This window comes from Panthera onca, chromosome C2 (assembly GCF_046562875.1).
Source record: "Panthera onca isolate mPanOnc1 chromosome C2, mPanOnc1 haplotype 2, whole genome shotgun sequence".
In the NCBI taxonomy this organism is placed as follows: Eukaryota; Metazoa; Chordata; class Mammalia; order Carnivora; family Felidae; genus Panthera; species Panthera onca.
In genome coordinates, this window is record NC_138347.1 from 82,257,670 (window position 1) to 82,274,715 (window position 17,046).

Here is a 17,046-nt window from a genome sequence, read left to right on the forward strand (position 1 = left end):
GCGGTACATTAGATCCCCAGAAGCTATTCAGCTTATAACTGGAAGTTTGTAACCTTGATCACCTTTGCCCTCCAGCCCCTGACAACCACCAATCAATCTACTCTCTGTTTCTGTGCGTTTGGTTTTTTAAAAAAATTCCACATGTATAAGTGAAATCATGCAGTATTCGTCTTTCTGTGTCTGACTTATTTCATTTAGCATAATGCCCTCAGGGTTTATCCATGTTTGTCTCGAATGTCAGGACTTAATCACTATTGTTCCTTTCTCCCAGTGTTACCAGAATTGGGATGGAGAAAAGGAAAGGCGTCATTTGCATAATCATTTGCCTAATCATCTACATGTATTTGCATAAGTTATAAATCTATCTGGAGTAAATGAGAGGCAGACCCAATGAGAGAGAGGAGCCTGGAGTGGGGGTTGGGACTTAGCAAGGGTCTTCAGGGATTTTCCTTCAGGAGGAAGGGAATCTGGATGATAGCATCTGGGAAGTGAGGAAAGCCAGACCAGCTGACCTCTTGGCTTGAGGGCGTTGAGGCTTCAGGAGGATACAGACTGTGAAATTGTCCCTGGAAAGAGCAAAAGAGGAAAGAAAAGTCAACAGCATCAGCAAAACTCAATGTACTTCTTTCTCTTTTTCTCTAAAGCTGATGTTGCCACTTCCTGGTGCCTCAGCCTGGAGATGAGGCAAGAGGGATCTCAGGGCAGGGGATCAGCAGCTGTTCTGCCAGGCTGCTGGCAGGGGAGGGGCCCCCGGCACACAGACCCCTTTCTTCTTCCAGGAGAGAGTGGGAAGCTGCAGTAAGTGGAGCCTTGTTATTTGGTCTCTCCACCCCCAGTTTTCAGAGGGAAGCTCTCTGTAGCAGTCTGTTTCCCATTCCTGGGCAGGAGAACAACACAAAGAGAAATAATTCCAGCGTATCAGTGCCTCTTTTAACTCTTGTGTAGTTAGGCAGTTTGGCAGTGCTAGCCCAGATCCCAAAGCTAGAATCTGGCTTAAGCAGGAGGAGGCAGCTTGGGGGGGGGGGGGGGGGGGGGCGTGTCTTGATCTGCTGCCCCAGATTCATTTGTTTCTCTGCTTCTACAATAGTTAGTTGAATTGTTAGAGCTGTAATTGCCAAACTTTTAAGATCACACCTTTTTTGGTTGAGAGAGAGAGAATGTATCCTTAATATATGCATAATAATCATTGTTTTAATTACAGAAAAAAAAAAAACTTCCACAGCACTTACTCTATTGCAGGACACTATTCTTAATATCTTGCATGCGTTAACTCAGTTTTGACAACTCTATGCAGCAGGTATTATTATCTCCATTTTATAGGTGAGGACACTGAAGCACAGAAAATATTCTTTTCCAAGGACATACAAACGCACACCCAACATTTTAACCCAGACAGTTTGACCCCAGAGTCTGTGCTCTTAACTTTTATGTCATGCAATATGCACTTATTTATAATTACAAACGTGTATATACCTTATGAAACATAAACATACATGGATATTTTTAAAGGTAAGGGTAAGAATAAACATAGATAGAATTTCTGATATAGTCTTCCTTTACCCTAACAGACTGTTTTGTGATGTCTCATTTTAGAGACCACTATTTGAGAAGAGTCCCTCCAAACCTTTCCAGCACCAGGATCCCTTTTAAAATAAAAAAGTTCTTGGGGCGCCTGGGTGGCTCAGTCGGTTGAGCGTCCGACTTCAGCTCAGGTCACGATCTCACGGCCCGTGAGTTCGAGCCCCGCGTCGGGCTCTGGGCTAATGGCTCAGAGCCTGGAGCCTGCTTCTGATTCTGTGTCTCCCTCTCTCTCTGCCCCTCCCCCGTTCATGCTTTGTCTCTCTCTGTCCCAAAAATAAATAAACGTTAAAAAAAAAATTTTTTTTAAAAGTTCTGCAAGTGCTCATATAAGAGTTGTACTTTTCATATCTCTTGATTGAGAAAGGAGACTGCGATTTAGGCTATTAAGTAACACTTGTGCTTTAAAATGATTTCTAACTACAACAGCATCTATATAATGTAGAAAACATTCCATATATATATGCAAGCCGCCTTAATTTGTCAACATGCATACAATACTTGGTGTGCTTATAGATTTGCCTACCTCTTATGATGATCCCAGGCCCCAGGGCATACACAACCTCTGTAGATATTGAGATCTGCTGGTGTGACGGAAAGAGTCTGGGTCCAGAAACCAGCCAGAACTAGATCAAATTCGAGTTCCACATATGTGACTTCCACATATGTGACTTCCACATAAGGAACAAACACTTTTGAACCAGGGATTCCTCCTTTGTAAGATTAGGATAACCCATTCTTGCTTGTTTGTTGTAAAGAGAGCCATAAATGAAAAGTCTCTGGTACAGACTGACACAGTAAATCATAGCTACTAGTCTCAGAAGCAGGTCTGCTCTGAACCTGCTGAAGCTTAAAATTCAGGTTGCAGCACTTGCACTGACCCTTCCCCAAACTTTGGGAGGGCCCTAGCAATGTTGTGACTTGTAAATTTGTATTCTTTTTCTTAAAAAGGTCCCTAAAATTATATATATTTCAGGCTCACATTGGACCCTCCTCATTACTACCATACAACCCTTCTGCTCCAGAGGGAAGGCCCCAAGGGATGAAGTACCGTAATGCCAAATGAAGGGCCCCATCCCCCTCATTAGGAGTAAAGGCGAACCTGTGAATGAGTGAGGCAGCATTCAAAGCCAGCTCCAGGAGACAGGGCTTAAACAGCTAGCCTTCAAGAACATGTGAAAGTGATAACTAACTATAAGCATTCAGCCGGGGGGGGGGGGGGGGGGGGGGGGGGGGGTTAAGAGGGGGAGGCCCTGACAGGGAGCTGAGATGCTTCCTGACTTCCCTAATCCCTGCATAGCAACCCTATCAGCAGGGTGCCCTTCCCCATCTGCCCAGTCAGACTCAGAATTGCAATCATCTCTTAGTGTGGCCCTGAAGCTCTGAATTATGTCCTAAATTGATGGTTCTCAATCCTGGCAGCATGGGCAAATCCATCTGGGGAACTTTGAAAAAGTATGGATACTTGGGCCCACCCCCAGAGATTCTGATTTAATTGGCTTTGGGTGGGAACCTGGCCCTGGTATTTTTATAAGCTCTCCAGGAGATTCCCATGTGCATCAGGGCTAAGAACCACTGTCTAAATCGTATGAGCAGCTTCAGTAGGACAAACAGTGATGTCAGACTAGTGGCCAGCAGTGAAATAGACAGCAGCAGATGGCACAAAACCTTCCCCAGGATGAGCGTGGGCCTGCACCGTGCTAGGAACAAGGACGGCCAAGAGCTATGACTGTCTCTGGCCCACAAGAAATTTGCAACCTAGTCAGGGAGAAATGCACAGGTGGGTTGCTATGATGCTTGGAAGAGGGCTTTTGGTTCAGCTAGGATGTGTCAAGGAAGCCTGCCTGGAGGAGTTACCTGAGTCATAAAGGATAAAGTAACTATCCAGATGAAGAAGAGAAAGGGAATAGTCCTAGACAAAGGCTTTGAGGTATGAACTGCGCAGCGAGTCTGTGACGGCTAATTTTTTTTTTTTTCCAACGTTTTTTATTTATTTTTGAGACAGAGAGAGACAGAGCATGAACAGGGGAGGGGCAGAGAGAGAGGGAGACACAGAATCTGAAGCAGGCTCCAGGCTCCAAGCCATCAGCCCAGAGCCCGACGTGGGGCTCGAACTCACGGACCGCGAGATCGTGACCTGGCTGAAGTCGGACGCTTAACCGACTGCGCCACCCAGGCGCCCCAATGTGACGGCTAATTTTTTGTGTGAACTTGACTGGACCACCTGGGGTGCCCAGAGATTTGGTTGAGTATTATTTCTGGGTATGTCTGGGAGGGTGTTTTTCGGGTAAGATTAGCATTTGAATTGATACACTTAGTAAAGCAGAATGCCCTTCCCACTGTGGGTGGGCTTCCTCCATGAAGGCCCAAATAGAAGAAAAAAGCAAGTGCACAGAGAATTCTCTCTCTGCCTTATGTCTCAGAACTGGGCTATCGGTCTTCTGCATTCAGGCTTTCCTTGCTTTGAAACTGCACCATTGGTTCTCTTGGGTCTGGGCTCCTCAGCCTTCATAATTGTGTGAGCCAATTCCTTACAAAAAATCTCAGGGCACCTGAGTGGCTCAGTCAGTTGAATGTCTGACTCTTGATTTCGGCTCAGGTCATGACCTCATGGTTCATGGGTTCGCGTTGGGCTCTGGGCTGATAGCATGGGGCCTGCTTGGGATTCTCTGTCTCCCTCTCTCTCTCTGCCCCTCTGCTGCTCGCTCACTCGCTCTCTCAAAATAAATAAACATTTTAAGAAAAATCTCTTCATGTATTGAAGAACCCTGAGTAATACAGAAGGTGTATTGGTCAGGGTGGGGATGTGGGAATGACATACAATTTGGGATTACTAGAGCAAAAAAAAAAAAAAAAAAGGTGAGGCAATGACATTAATTAGGTGGGTGGAGGGGTAAACAGGACACGGATGGGACCATTGAGCAGGCTGGAGGAGGCTGGCAGAGGCAGCTGGACTGTCTGGAGGTGGGCCGGATGAGCAGCCTCTGTGGAGAGAGAGAGGGGCTCAGCTGGCAGTGCAAACTGGGAGAACCAGGAACCTGTCCTGCCCACATGAAGCCCCTCTGGACTGCAAGCTGGAGGAGAAGGGACCACAGGGCTCTGGATAAACCTAGCCGAAGGAGGTGTTAGAACAGGGAGGGGGCCACCTTTGCTGGGTTTGAGATCCTTTGGGTTCATGTAAAGAAAGCCCTGGGCACACCCCTCCCCTAGGATAGGGCTTTTTGACAAACAGAGACTTCAGACCATCCTCAAATTTAGTCCAGCACCGACCCCCACACTCCCACCTACCCCCACTACCTTCCCCCCATTACCTTGGCTGGCAACACTCTTTCCAAAGCCACCTCACTTAGGAGCTCAATAATATGTATTTATTCTCAATAATACATTCTGTTTGAAAGGTTTTTTTTTAAGTTTTTGTTTGTCCGTCTTGTCTCTGATAATGTTCTTCATGCTTCTATGATTAGAAATTTGTTTCTTCTCCACCACTGGGATAAATGTTTTCCTGTTTACATTTCTGGATCATTTAGCCAGTTTGTTCTAGTTTGTATTTAACGCTCTGATTCAGGATAATATTACTCACTATGTTCCTGGCACTGTGCTAAATGCTTTACATACATTATTAAGTTACTCCTCAAAACTATCTTCAAACATAGGTGTTATAAGTCCTACCATACCAAGAGTAAAAGGAGTCTTAGGAATTTTAAAGACTTGCCATAGACTGGCAAATGAACGGATTCCAATTTGGTTCTTAAGTACTGCATAAGTAAATGATTTTTATACCAATTTCTGGTTGTCTCAGTAGCATTTATTACTGATTCCTTTCCTCACTGTATTACTTTTGATTTGTCATACTCAAACTCTTTGAATGAATCCATTACATCTGTTTTTTCTGATTTAATTATGTTTTCAATGTCGTGCCCTATTGCCTTCATGATTATCACTTTATGTTTTAAAATGTACTAACACAAAATATAAAGTAGGATAAGTCTATAATCATTATATTTCTTAAAATAACCCTTCTTTGGATTTTTTCTTGTTATTATACCAGAGGAATTGTACTCTTTGTTTGTTAGGTACGTTAACCTGCTGAGGCTTTGATAAATCTACAGACTAACCTTGAGAATACTATTATATTTACTTTCCTAATTAGGAGCAGGCATAGCACTCAATATGTTACGCTCTCTATAATTTCTCTGAATAATCCTTGCCACAAATTAAGTCAATCCCCATGCATTTAATCTGTTTTTGTTGTAATAGCAACAATAGAAATCCATTTTTATTGTATTCCCTGGTTTTATATCAGCATATATATTGACGTGAACATATAATTCAATGCAATCTATACATAAATATTATATATACATATATACAACATTTTTAGTGTCAGTTCTGTAGCTAAACTCATTACTTTCAGTAATTTTTGGTTGATTTCCTTAGATTTCTAGGTCTGCAATCATGCCATCTGTAAAATAGACACTCTTGTTTCTTCCTTTCCAACATTTATACATAATATTTTCTTCTTGATAGTTACTGACAGCATTTCTAGAACAACAAATCCTGACTGAGAAAACCAATGTGTGTTTCTTTAAGAATAAAATAGACTCTTTCTTTTCCGTGCATACTCCATCATGTTTAGACTGGCAATCCAACATTGCTAACATTGCCTTCATTTCCTGTTTGGAATGGCTGAAGATAAAAATAGTTTGGAGGCAGCTGAAAGAAAAATAAGCAAAAAGGAAAAAAAGTATATCATTAGGGCATTTGGAAGCAATTGTTCCTATTCCCTTTTCCTGGGCATTGCTAAGTTATTTCCTCCATGTGAGCCTCTTGAATTCATCTCTCCTTGGATCCTGGATCCCTAGTGCCACAGTCTGTAAATATGAGAGTCCCTGCCCTGAGGTGCTAATATTTTTCTTGTTACCAGTCCTCCTTCCTGCACATGCTTTCTCCAGAGTAAAGGATATATTCTCATATAAGAGAAATGGTTTTAAACAATGCTGACCAGAAATCCACCTTTCTGATGAATTACTAAACTAAATTCCATATGACAAAAAAGCAATCTCTAAATTATTAACACTTGATTTTAAAATTTTTCATCAGGAAGAGATGAGAATTATAGCCAACAGCTTATTAAAATCTCTTTGGATAAAACTTATATATCCAACATCATGTGCTATATTGTTTTTACTTCTTTGTACAAGTTTTGCATTTCTGGAATTAAGCATAGTGACTAGCACATGTAAAATATTTTTCTCTCCTTTTGTTAACATACGATCTTAATGTTTTTGTTTATTAATGAGATTTACCTATAATTTGATTTCAGTTTCCTATTCAAATTTTGAAATCAATCATTTTCACTTTATAAAATAAGTTGGTTAAGCTACAACATACACATGCAAACACTCACACATTTAAAGTTTATGTGACATAGGAATTTTTTTGTTCTTTGAAAGTTTGGAAAATTTTCATGTCCACCAGGATCAGGCATCTTTGTGGGCTAACCGCTTATGTTTCTTTTTGATGCTTTATATTTTTGTAAGCAAGCACACAATCAGAAATATAGTTTGTTCTTATTTCTAATCGTATTAATTCATATTTATCCCCTTGTTTTGATTGAGATAATAATCATTTACACACACACACACACACACACACACAAACCACTTTTTACTATTTTTTTGTTTGCTATTTAAATTTATGTATTTATGTATTTATTTATTTATTTATTTTAAATTTACATCCAAGTTAGTTAGCAGATAGTGCAATAATGATTTCAGGAGTAGATTCTAGTGATTCATCCTCTACATATAACACCCAGGGCTCATCCCAACAAGTGTCTTCCTTAATGCCACTATCCACTTAGCCCATCCCTGTACCCACAGCCCCTCCAGCAACCCTCAGTTTGTTCTCTGTATTTAAGAGTCTCTTATGTTTTGTCCCCCTCCCTGTTTTTATATTATTTTTGCTTCCCTTCCCTTATGTTCATCTGTTTTGTATCTTAAATTCCACATATGAGTGAAGTCATATGATACTTGTCTTTTTCTGACTTATTTTGCTTAGCGTAACACTCTCTAGTTCTATCCATGTTGTTGCAAATGGAAATATTTCATTCTTTTTGATTGCCAAGTAATACTCCATTGTGTATGTATACTACATCTTCTTTATCCATTCATCCGTCAATGGATATTTGGGTTCTTTCCATACTTTGGCTATTGTCAATAGTGCTGCTATAAACATTTGTGTGCACATGCCCCATTGAAACAGCACACCTGTATCCCTTGGATAAATACCTAGTAGTGCAATTGCTGGGTCATAGAGTAGTTCTATTTTTCACTTTTTGAGGAACCTCCATACTGTTTTCCAGAGTGGCTGTACCAGTTTGCATTCCCACCAATAGTGCAAAAGAGATCCTCTTTCTCTGCATTCTTGCCAACATCGGTTGTTGCCTAAGTTGTTAATTTTAGCCATTCTGACTGGTGTGAGGTGGTAGTATACTAATTTGTTTTTGTTTTTTTATTTTATTTATATATATTCTTGTTTAATTAAAAAATTTTTTTTGAATGTTTTACTTTTTTTTTGAGAGAGAGAGAGACTGAGCACAAGCAGGGGAAGGGCAGAGAGAGAGGGAGACACAGAATCAGAGAAGCAGGCTCCAGGCCCTGAGCTGTCAGCACAGAGTCCTACGTGGGGCCAGAACTTGTGAACTATGAGATCATGACCTGAGCCTAAGTCAGATGCTTAACCGACTGAGCCACCCAGGGACCCCTTGTTTCATTTTTTTCCTACTCCTGACTTGCTACTTTTTCCCCTCACTAAATACTTTATGTAGGGTTTTAGTTTATTGTGTTCATCTTTACTATTAATAAAGGTCTTCTTTATTAATGATCTTTCCTCCTGATAACTGGGTTGTATGAAGTTTCCCTATATCATAATGCAATAGTTAAGAGCGTGGACTCCGGAGTTAGGCTGCCTGTGTTCAAACCTCAGCTTTAGGCCTTATCAGCTGGGCTGCTTTGGGCAAGTTACTGAACATCTCTGTGCTTCCAGCATTCTCATCTGTAAAGGTGGGGTGGTTCCCAGCACCTAGCTCAGAGATTATTTTTGTAAAGATTATTTGAAGATACTGTGGTCATTTAAAATAGTATGTGGCACATAGTAAGCTCTTGATCAATGTTAGTATGATAGTTATTGTTTTTAATTTAAAAATATGAATTACCTAGTCCCTTCTGTAGGAGTACTCAGAGGAAAGAGGCATTTCTTGTGAGGGGTAGGATGAAGGGGAAGACTGGCCTCCAGGGTTGGTCTCTGGGTGAGAGGTAGAGGAGGATCTATGGTCCCCAAGCCAATACTGTGGGTTTACAGCTGGAAAACCATGTAAAATGTTTTCCAGAACTGGGCCGTGGTGAAATGTAACACAGCAATTTCCAGGTAACTATAGCTTCCACTCCTTCTGCTTTTCCTTTCTCCTCTGCCTTATCCTTACCAGCTTCTCAATCCATTGCTTTTCCCCTTTTCCCCCAGTTCAAACCCAAATGAACTTCCATTAAGGTATACATGATTAATAAGATAGAACTTCTATTGTATTTGAATTTAACACTTGGTACAATATCAAGATAAATTAACTTTCCCATGGATTTCTCAGACAGTATGATATAGTGTTAGGTTTTATTTTGTTTTGTTTGGAGGAGGGTTGATGGGGCAAGGGTCCTTCTTGAATATCCACATATCCTCTTACCTATCAACCCAGTGCTATGCATAAGTCAAAACTGGACAGTTTGTTTGAATTTGTTTTCTGGCCAAGGTAAGGGAGTTATGAAGAGATTGAAATAGGAGTCTTTAAATTAATATCTGTAGGAATACGGTGGTGTTTCTGTGAGAAATAAAATTCTAAGCCCTCTTCCCATCTGGGCTTATCTCAGATCACCCTTCTTCCAACTCCCCACTCAGTAAGGAAGAAGTTTTGTTTTTGTTTTTAAGGTTTTATTTTTAAGTAATCTCTACATCCAATGTGGGGCTCAAACTTACAACCCCAAGATCGAGCTGCATGCTCCACTGACTGAGCCAGCCAGATGCTCCAGTAAGGAAGTTTCTAATTTGAATGGTCAGAGCCCAAGACATTGATTGGACCATGTGGCAGATTGTATTTTCCTAAAATGTCTCCTCTCTCATGGTCTTCATACAATGTAACATTAACATGCTTCATCATGAGGCAGGGTCTGTGGAGACCAGGGGGAGCCCTCTGGGTGTAGGCAGACCTCCGTAACTGCCACAACTACACCAATGTCACAGAAATGATGTTGCATGACTTTTGAGGCTGCATCGTAACAGTTAATATGACTTCCTGGTAGCTCTCTCTCAGGACACTTAGCATGTTTGGGGGAAGATACATAGAGAGGCCACATGTGAGTGTCCTGACAGATAGCTAACTACCAGACACGTGAGTAGGCAAATGTTTCTCAGATAGGTCCAGTCCTCAGTCTTTGAGTCTTCCAGTGGAGACTCCAGAAATTGTGCAGCAGAGAAAAGTCATCCTTGCAATGCCTCGTCTGAATTCCCAGCCCACAGAAGTTGTCGGAGATAATAATGATCATTACTGTAAGTCACCAAGTTTTGATTTGTTACACAGCGTCAGGTTACTAATATGGGCTGTATTCACTCAACGGTGTGAACTCCTGTGTTCCTCTCTTGTGTTTCCTGTATCACTTCTAGATGGATCAGGCTTAGCCAGTTTCTTCTCATCTCCTACTTTTCTCCTAATGTGCATTTGGGTGAGCAAATAAGCCAAAGCCTGTTGTGCAAACCTGGCCATACAGTTCCCCTATTTCTTAGGCTTCCTCCTCTTTACGTATGGTCAGAGGGCAGTGATATCCCAAAAAGAAGAAAGCCGCACTTAATATTTTACCAGAGAGCTATACATTGGAGTATGTGTGCCTGGGCCATGTTAATAAAGAGGTATTTTGCTTCACAATCTATGATTATTTATTGTGCTTAGCTTCCTTGGAGCCTGGTGGGAAGAGGAGAGGGAAGTAGGAGGCAAGGCAGGGTTGGGGCATTGCTGGGTCCTTGCCTATAATAACACAGAATCAAAACATCACTCTAATAACGAATAGTGGGTGGAGAACAAACAGGAGTCACCAAAATTTAAATTTTTTTGTGTTTTTATTTTCTTTTTGAGAGAGAGAGAGACAGAGTGTGAGTAGGGGAGAGGCAGATAGAGAGGGAGACACAGAATCTGAAGAAGGCTTCAGACTCTGAGCTGTCAGCACACAGCCCGACACGGGGCTCAAACCCACAAACCGCAAGATCATGAACTGAGCTGAAGTCAGACGCTTAACCGACTGAACCACCCAGGCACCCCAGGAGTAATCAAAATTTAAAATGTGTGAAAGCAGAAGCCAGTTCCTCTTCAAACCTCTAAGGTAGAAGGAAGAGCAGTAGCCTTGGAAACATGAAATATGGTTTCTATTTCTTCTCCACCAGGAATAAATTGCAGAATGAGGAGTTTTATGACCTTGGGCAAGTCACCTCATCACTTTTCTGTGCCTCCACTTCCTGAGTAATAAAAGGGGTGTTTTATTGAACTAATTCTGTCAATCTATGAATCTACACATTTCTCCTTTCAGTCACTTTCAAAGCTACTCACACCTTCAGCTTCCAAACAGGAACATGTGCGTTTGGATGGACACCCATGGGAGATGCAGGGAGGGCAGGGAAGCCCCAGTTCTGTGCTTTCTGGAAATCACAACAGCTGCCACTGGGGCTTGGCCCTCTCTGTGGGAAGTAGAGGATGAAAATCCTGGGGGACAACAGCTGCCTGGGGAAAGCCAGCTGCCATGAGGACAAAGACTTGCTCCTACCCTTATTTCACCCTAGATGAGCTCTGCTGAGGACTGGAGTAACAGTAATGTCCCAGATTCCACACCCACCCAAGTAGGAATGAGGAGCAGAGAAAGAAAACAAGTCTTATCCTTGCCCTTGACGTTGGAGCAGAGCAGAGGTTCATTTTCCAAATGTCTATATAAAGAACCTAAATGCAGCCACCACAGACATTACACTTGGAGCCAACTGCATTGGTAATTCTTTGCACCTGATGCATTGGCTGAGGGCAAAAAAGCAGGGCTCCTGGAAGAAGCTAACAGTGCTGTCATATTGCATGTCACCTTCTTGTAACTAATTTCCTACTGACTATTTTTGAGATATAATTGACATATAACATTATATTAGTTCCAGATGTATAACCGAATGATTTGTTATTTGTATAAATTGTGAAATGATCACAGTAAGTCTAGTTTACACCTATCACCACACGTAGTTACCAATTTTTTTTTTTACGATGAGAATTTTTAAGATTTTCTATCTTAGCAGCTTTCAAATATACAATACCATATTATTTACTGTAGTCACCATGTTGTACCTTACATCTCCAGGACTTATCCCATACCTGGAAGTTTGTACCTTCGACCACCTTCACCCATTTCCTCTACCCCCCACCCCTTCCTGCCTTTGGCAACCACCACTATGTTCTCTCTGTGAGTTCAGGGGTTTTTGTTTGTTTGTTTTAGATGCCATGTATAAGGAAGATCATATAGTATTTGTCTTTCTCTGTTTGGTTTATTTCACTTAGCATAATGCTGTCAAGGTCCATCCATGTTGTTGCAAATGGCAGGATTTCCCTTATTTTTATGGCTGAATAATATTTTCATACTGACTTCTAAAATTAGAGTATCCTCCATATGGTTTCACTCTTATGTGGATCCTGAGATACTTAACAGAAACCCATGGGGGAGGGGAAGGAAAAAAAAAAAAGAGGTTAGAGTGGAAGAGAGCCAAAGCATAAGAGACTCTTAAAAACTGAGAACAAACTGAGGGTTGATGGGGGGTGGGAGGGAGGGGAGGGTGGGTGATGGGTATTGAGGAGGGCACCTTTTGGGACGAGCACTGGGTGTTGTATGGAAACCAATTTGACAATAAACTTCATATATTGAAAAAAAAATAAAATAAAATTAGAGTATCCTATTTTTTATCTGCCCTGTCATCCAGCCTCCTGGCCTGTGCTAGACACATGCTCACATATGCATTATAGTAGGGATGTCAGTCATGGTGCCTCCATGCCCACAGTCCCTTCTACAGGAAACTGTCCACTCACAGCTCTTGCTAAAGCTTAGGTGGCTTAAAAAAATTTTTTTTTTCTTTTTACCATTTATTCATTTTTGAGAGACAGAGACAGAGTACAAGCAGGGCAAGGACAGAGAGAGAGGGAGACACAAGATCTGAAGCACTCCGGGCTCTGAGCTGTCAGCATAGAGCCCAAAGCGGGGCTTGAACCACAAGCTGTGAGATCATGACCTGAGCCCAAGTTGGCTGCTTAACCGACTGAGCCACCCAGGCGCCCCTAGGTGGCTTTTATATCACATGACTTCCCCTTCTCTTTCTTCAGCTGTAGATGACTGTGGTTGAAAAAGATTCTTGTTCTCAAACTGCAAGGGAAGAGGAAAAGGTAGGTCTATCAAGAACTGAATTAGAAATGATTTACAATGGAAATGAATAGGTGGGGCTGGGACTTTATAGGTCAAAGTTAGGAGGAAACAGACACTATGAGGGAAGAGAAACTATAAGGTGGAAGAAACAAAAAGTAGAAAAAATAAATGTGCCGGCAATGTGAGCACCAGCACATGGAGAATAGCAAAGTCCTATTTCCAGAGCACAAGTATGAAGCTCTGTCAACCCCTGTTGCTGTCAGTCCCAGGGCTGCTTTGGTTGCAACCCCAGTTCCTGGGGGCCTGGATGTACCATGGCTTCTGTTTTCGGTTTCTATTATTGTACCATGTACCTCCTGACCTTGAACTTTCCATTACTTAAAGTACTTGCAACACACACACACACTCACTCACACTCCCTTTCCGTCTCCGTCTCCGTCTCCCTCTCTTTCTTTCTCTCTCTCTCTCTCACTCACCATTCTGGACACACTGAGTACTAAGAGTTCTAGCATGGGTGCTCTGTGGTGACTCTTGTGCTCTCTGAACAGCATGGTGGGGACATTCAATATGTTGGAGTGTCCTTCAGTGAGAGAGAATGGCTACTAATATATCACAATCATAATGGCAGCTACAACTTCTGAAGTACCTATTTTGTGCCAGGAACTGTCCTTAGCATTCAAAATCATTATCTCACTTAATCACAACAATTCCATTAAAATTGGTATTCCTCACCCTGTATATAGCTAAGGAAACGCTGGCTCGGAGAGTATAAGCGACCTGCCCAGTGACACCAATTAGTGAGTGGTAGAGGCAAGATTTGAACTTAGTGCTGCCTGACTCATGCCAAAGCTCGTGCCCTTTTCACTCTGTTGTGATATCTTCCTCAGGAATTCTGTTAAAACCAGCTTCTCTTGAAGCTGAATTCAGCCTCCCAGAGAGCAGTGGTTCAAGCGTGTTTGGCTTTGATACCTTTAAAAAAGGCAGGCACCTTGCAGTTCAACACAGTCTCCACTGTTCCCTATTACTTTACACCCAGAACTCTTTCCTCCTTTATGTTATTTTCTTAACCCCCAAGGGCACTGGAGTTTGCAGCCTCTGTGAGTAAGTACAATTTCTTACGTAGAGTACCCGATTTCAGACTTCTTTGTACCATGCCTCCAAGTAACTATTAGTGTTCCCCATAAGGATGACTCTCAGCCACTTTGATCTCCACACATGCCAAAATTAAACTTTTTTTCTTTCTCTATAAACATGTTCCTCCTCCTTCATTCCTTAGCTAATGACTGGCATTGTCCCTGAAACTCCTTTACTCCCCAGAACCAAATAATGTCAAGTTTTATTAATTTTACCTCTTCAGTATTTATACCACTTCTCCTTTCCACTGCCACTACTCAGGCCCTCTTCATCTTCTTCCTTGGCTAGCAAATGCTTCATCTTGGTCTTGTCCCAATAAATTTCTCCTGCAGGCTCATTCCTGAGTTCACATTTAAAATTCACATTTGATCTTATCACTCTGTGCTCAGAATTCTGCAGTGGTGTCTGTATTAGTTATCTCTTGCTGCATAACAAGTGGCCCCAAAACTTAGAGACTTAAACAGCAAAGCATTTATTATCTCATAATTTCTTTGTGTCAGGAATCTGAATGTAGCTTAGCTGGCTTGAGGTCTCTTACAAGGCTCCAATCAAGGTGTTGGCTAGAACTGTGGTTTCATCTCAGGATTCAACTGGGAGGATTTCCTTCCAACATCACTCCTGTGATAGTTGGCAGTCTTTGTGTCCTTATTGGCTATTGGCCAAAGATGTCAGTTCCTTCCCATGTGGGCTTTTCCATAGGACCACTCACAATATGACAGTTGGCTCCCTCAGAATGAGATCTCTGAGAGAGACGGAGAGAGAGATGAAAGCAGCATAAGTCACAGTCTTTGCAACCTTCTCTCAGAAGTGACTTCGTGACTACTTCTGGAGTTGCTAGATCCAGCCCATACTGGAGGGAAGGAATTATGCAGGGTGTGAATACCAGGAGGTGGTGACCATTGGGAGCCATGGTAGAGGCTGCCTATCACAACCTCCCCCTCCTGAAGCAATGGTTTGGCTTTGGTGTTGTGGAGGTTACAAACACATAGGTTTCCTCACCAACATATATCATGCCTCAACAGGAGCAGCTGGGCTTCCCAAATCTGTTTTTTTATGCTTTCCGATAAGCGTTTCCAATGAACAAAGTGCCTCTAGCTTAGAGCTGTTCAAAAACTACTGGTTTAGAGGACTAAATCGAAACTTTGTTGGGGCGCCTGGGTGGCTCAGTCGGTTAAGCGTCCGACTTCAGCTCAGGTCACGATCTCGCGGTCCGTGAGTTCGAGCCCCACGTCGGGCTCTGGGCTGATGGCGCAGAGCCTGGAGCCTGCCTCTGATTCTGTGTCTCCCTCTCTCTCTGCCCCTCCACCGTTCATGCTCTGTCTCACTCTGTCTCAAAAATAAATAAAACGTTAAAAAAAAATTAAAAAAGAAAGAAATATTTAAAAAAAAAAAAAAAAAAAAAAGAAACTTTGTTGGGCTTCACATGATTTGACCCCTGTCTACCAATTCTGCCTCTTATCTGACCGCTCCTTTAGCTCACATTACTTCCAAGCAAGACAGACTTCCAGAACAGCCCTTTGCCTTTCTTGCTAGCATGCATGCTGTTCCCTCTCCCATAATACATCACTCCCAGCTTGTCTGCATTGCCGGTGTTACTAAGTCACCCTTTTCATGAAGTACTTTTTGATGGCTCCAGGCAGACTTAGCTGTTTCTTTCTTATTCTTCTAGTTTGCTTTGTTTAAACCCCTTAATCAAAGCAATTACCTTTTATACTCTTTTATGATCGGTTTATGTCTCCCCTTTAAGTTATCTCCAGCATCCAACTCAGAGCCTGGCACATAGGAGACACTCAATAGCTATCTGTGGAGATCAATGAGCCCAGCATTGCCCAAGTGCTTGGGGCCCTGGGTGTGGATGGAGTGCTGACCATAGCCTGGCATCTTCACGGGATGCATGCGGTATCTCAGCTGCCTCATTTATAAACCATGAGTCAGTCATTGTATTCCAGATTGCTCTTCACTGTCATTTTAGCCTTTAGCTACTGACTGAAGTGAGCTAATTAAAGCTGAACTATTTTAATTGCTAATCATCAAGAAATCAGATTTTTTTTTAATGGAAATGGCAGAATGTGTGTGTTTTCCTACCATTAAAACAAGCCGGAGTGTTCTTGTTTCAAAATTATGATAGGTCCATTGCATCCAGAAGTAAGTGTGAACTGTCAGAGCGTAAGGAATGGGTTGTGTTGTGTGGAGCACAAAATTGACCCAGTTCCTACTTCTATTAGTGTCACATCACATCACTCAGGAAAAGTCCAGTGGTTATTGGGCTTGAACACGGAGGATGTTTACTGATGCCCACAGGAGGCTGATTACTTGGCACGTTAAGGACTGGCCTTTTGCCCTCCCTCTTTATATTCAAAACCTACTCTGGAAGTTTATTTTTTCACTAAGATGTTTTTTATCTATAAAAAGATTTCTCTAGTTGATAAAAAAAAAGTGGTACAAAAGTGGTGTGTCCCTTTCAAATGAAAGTTGAAGAATAAAATGTTGAATTTTGAAAATCATATTAAGACAATCCACATATAATAACCACTCCCACCACTATAAAAACAAGAGAAATGCTATTTTGGACCAGTTTGGGGTCCATCTGTTTTTCTATTTTGCCTCTGATGGTGGCACAATGGGATACTTTGGGGGAAACCTGCCCTTCATGGTTCCATATCAGAATGTTACAGAGGGACCATGACTATTTCTCAATTATGTGTCTGTCATTATTGCGATGTCTAAAATACTTCTTTGGGTCTATAGTTGTTACAGCCTGGGTCACCTCTAGAGGTGAGACATTCAATAAGATTGTAAGCAAGTTTATTTAAGTTAGGCTTCTTTTTAATTTCAAAGGTTTCAAAGGAATCTTAGT

The 17,046-nt window shown here is 41.9% G+C and overlaps 1 protein-coding gene across 1 annotated transcript in view; it reads right to left on the minus strand.

Annotated features, from left to right (window-relative positions):
• LOC132683477 (uncharacterized) overlaps nt 1–14,489 on the minus strand; it is a 29,560-nt gene extending 15,071 nt beyond the window's left edge. The window contains exons 1-4 of the mRNA XM_078432570.1: nt 14,422–14,489; nt 6,201–6,291; nt 2,561–2,736; nt 2,105–2,181 (exon numbers count right to left, since the gene is read on the minus strand). Of these exons, the coding sequence (XP_078288696.1) occupies nt 2,105–2,181; nt 2,561–2,736; nt 6,201–6,291; nt 14,422–14,489 (412 nt within the window). The remainder of the gene's footprint in view (nt 1–2,104; nt 2,182–2,560; nt 2,737–6,200; nt 6,292–14,421) is intronic.
• Nucleotides 14,490–17,046: the final 2,557 nt, after the last annotated feature.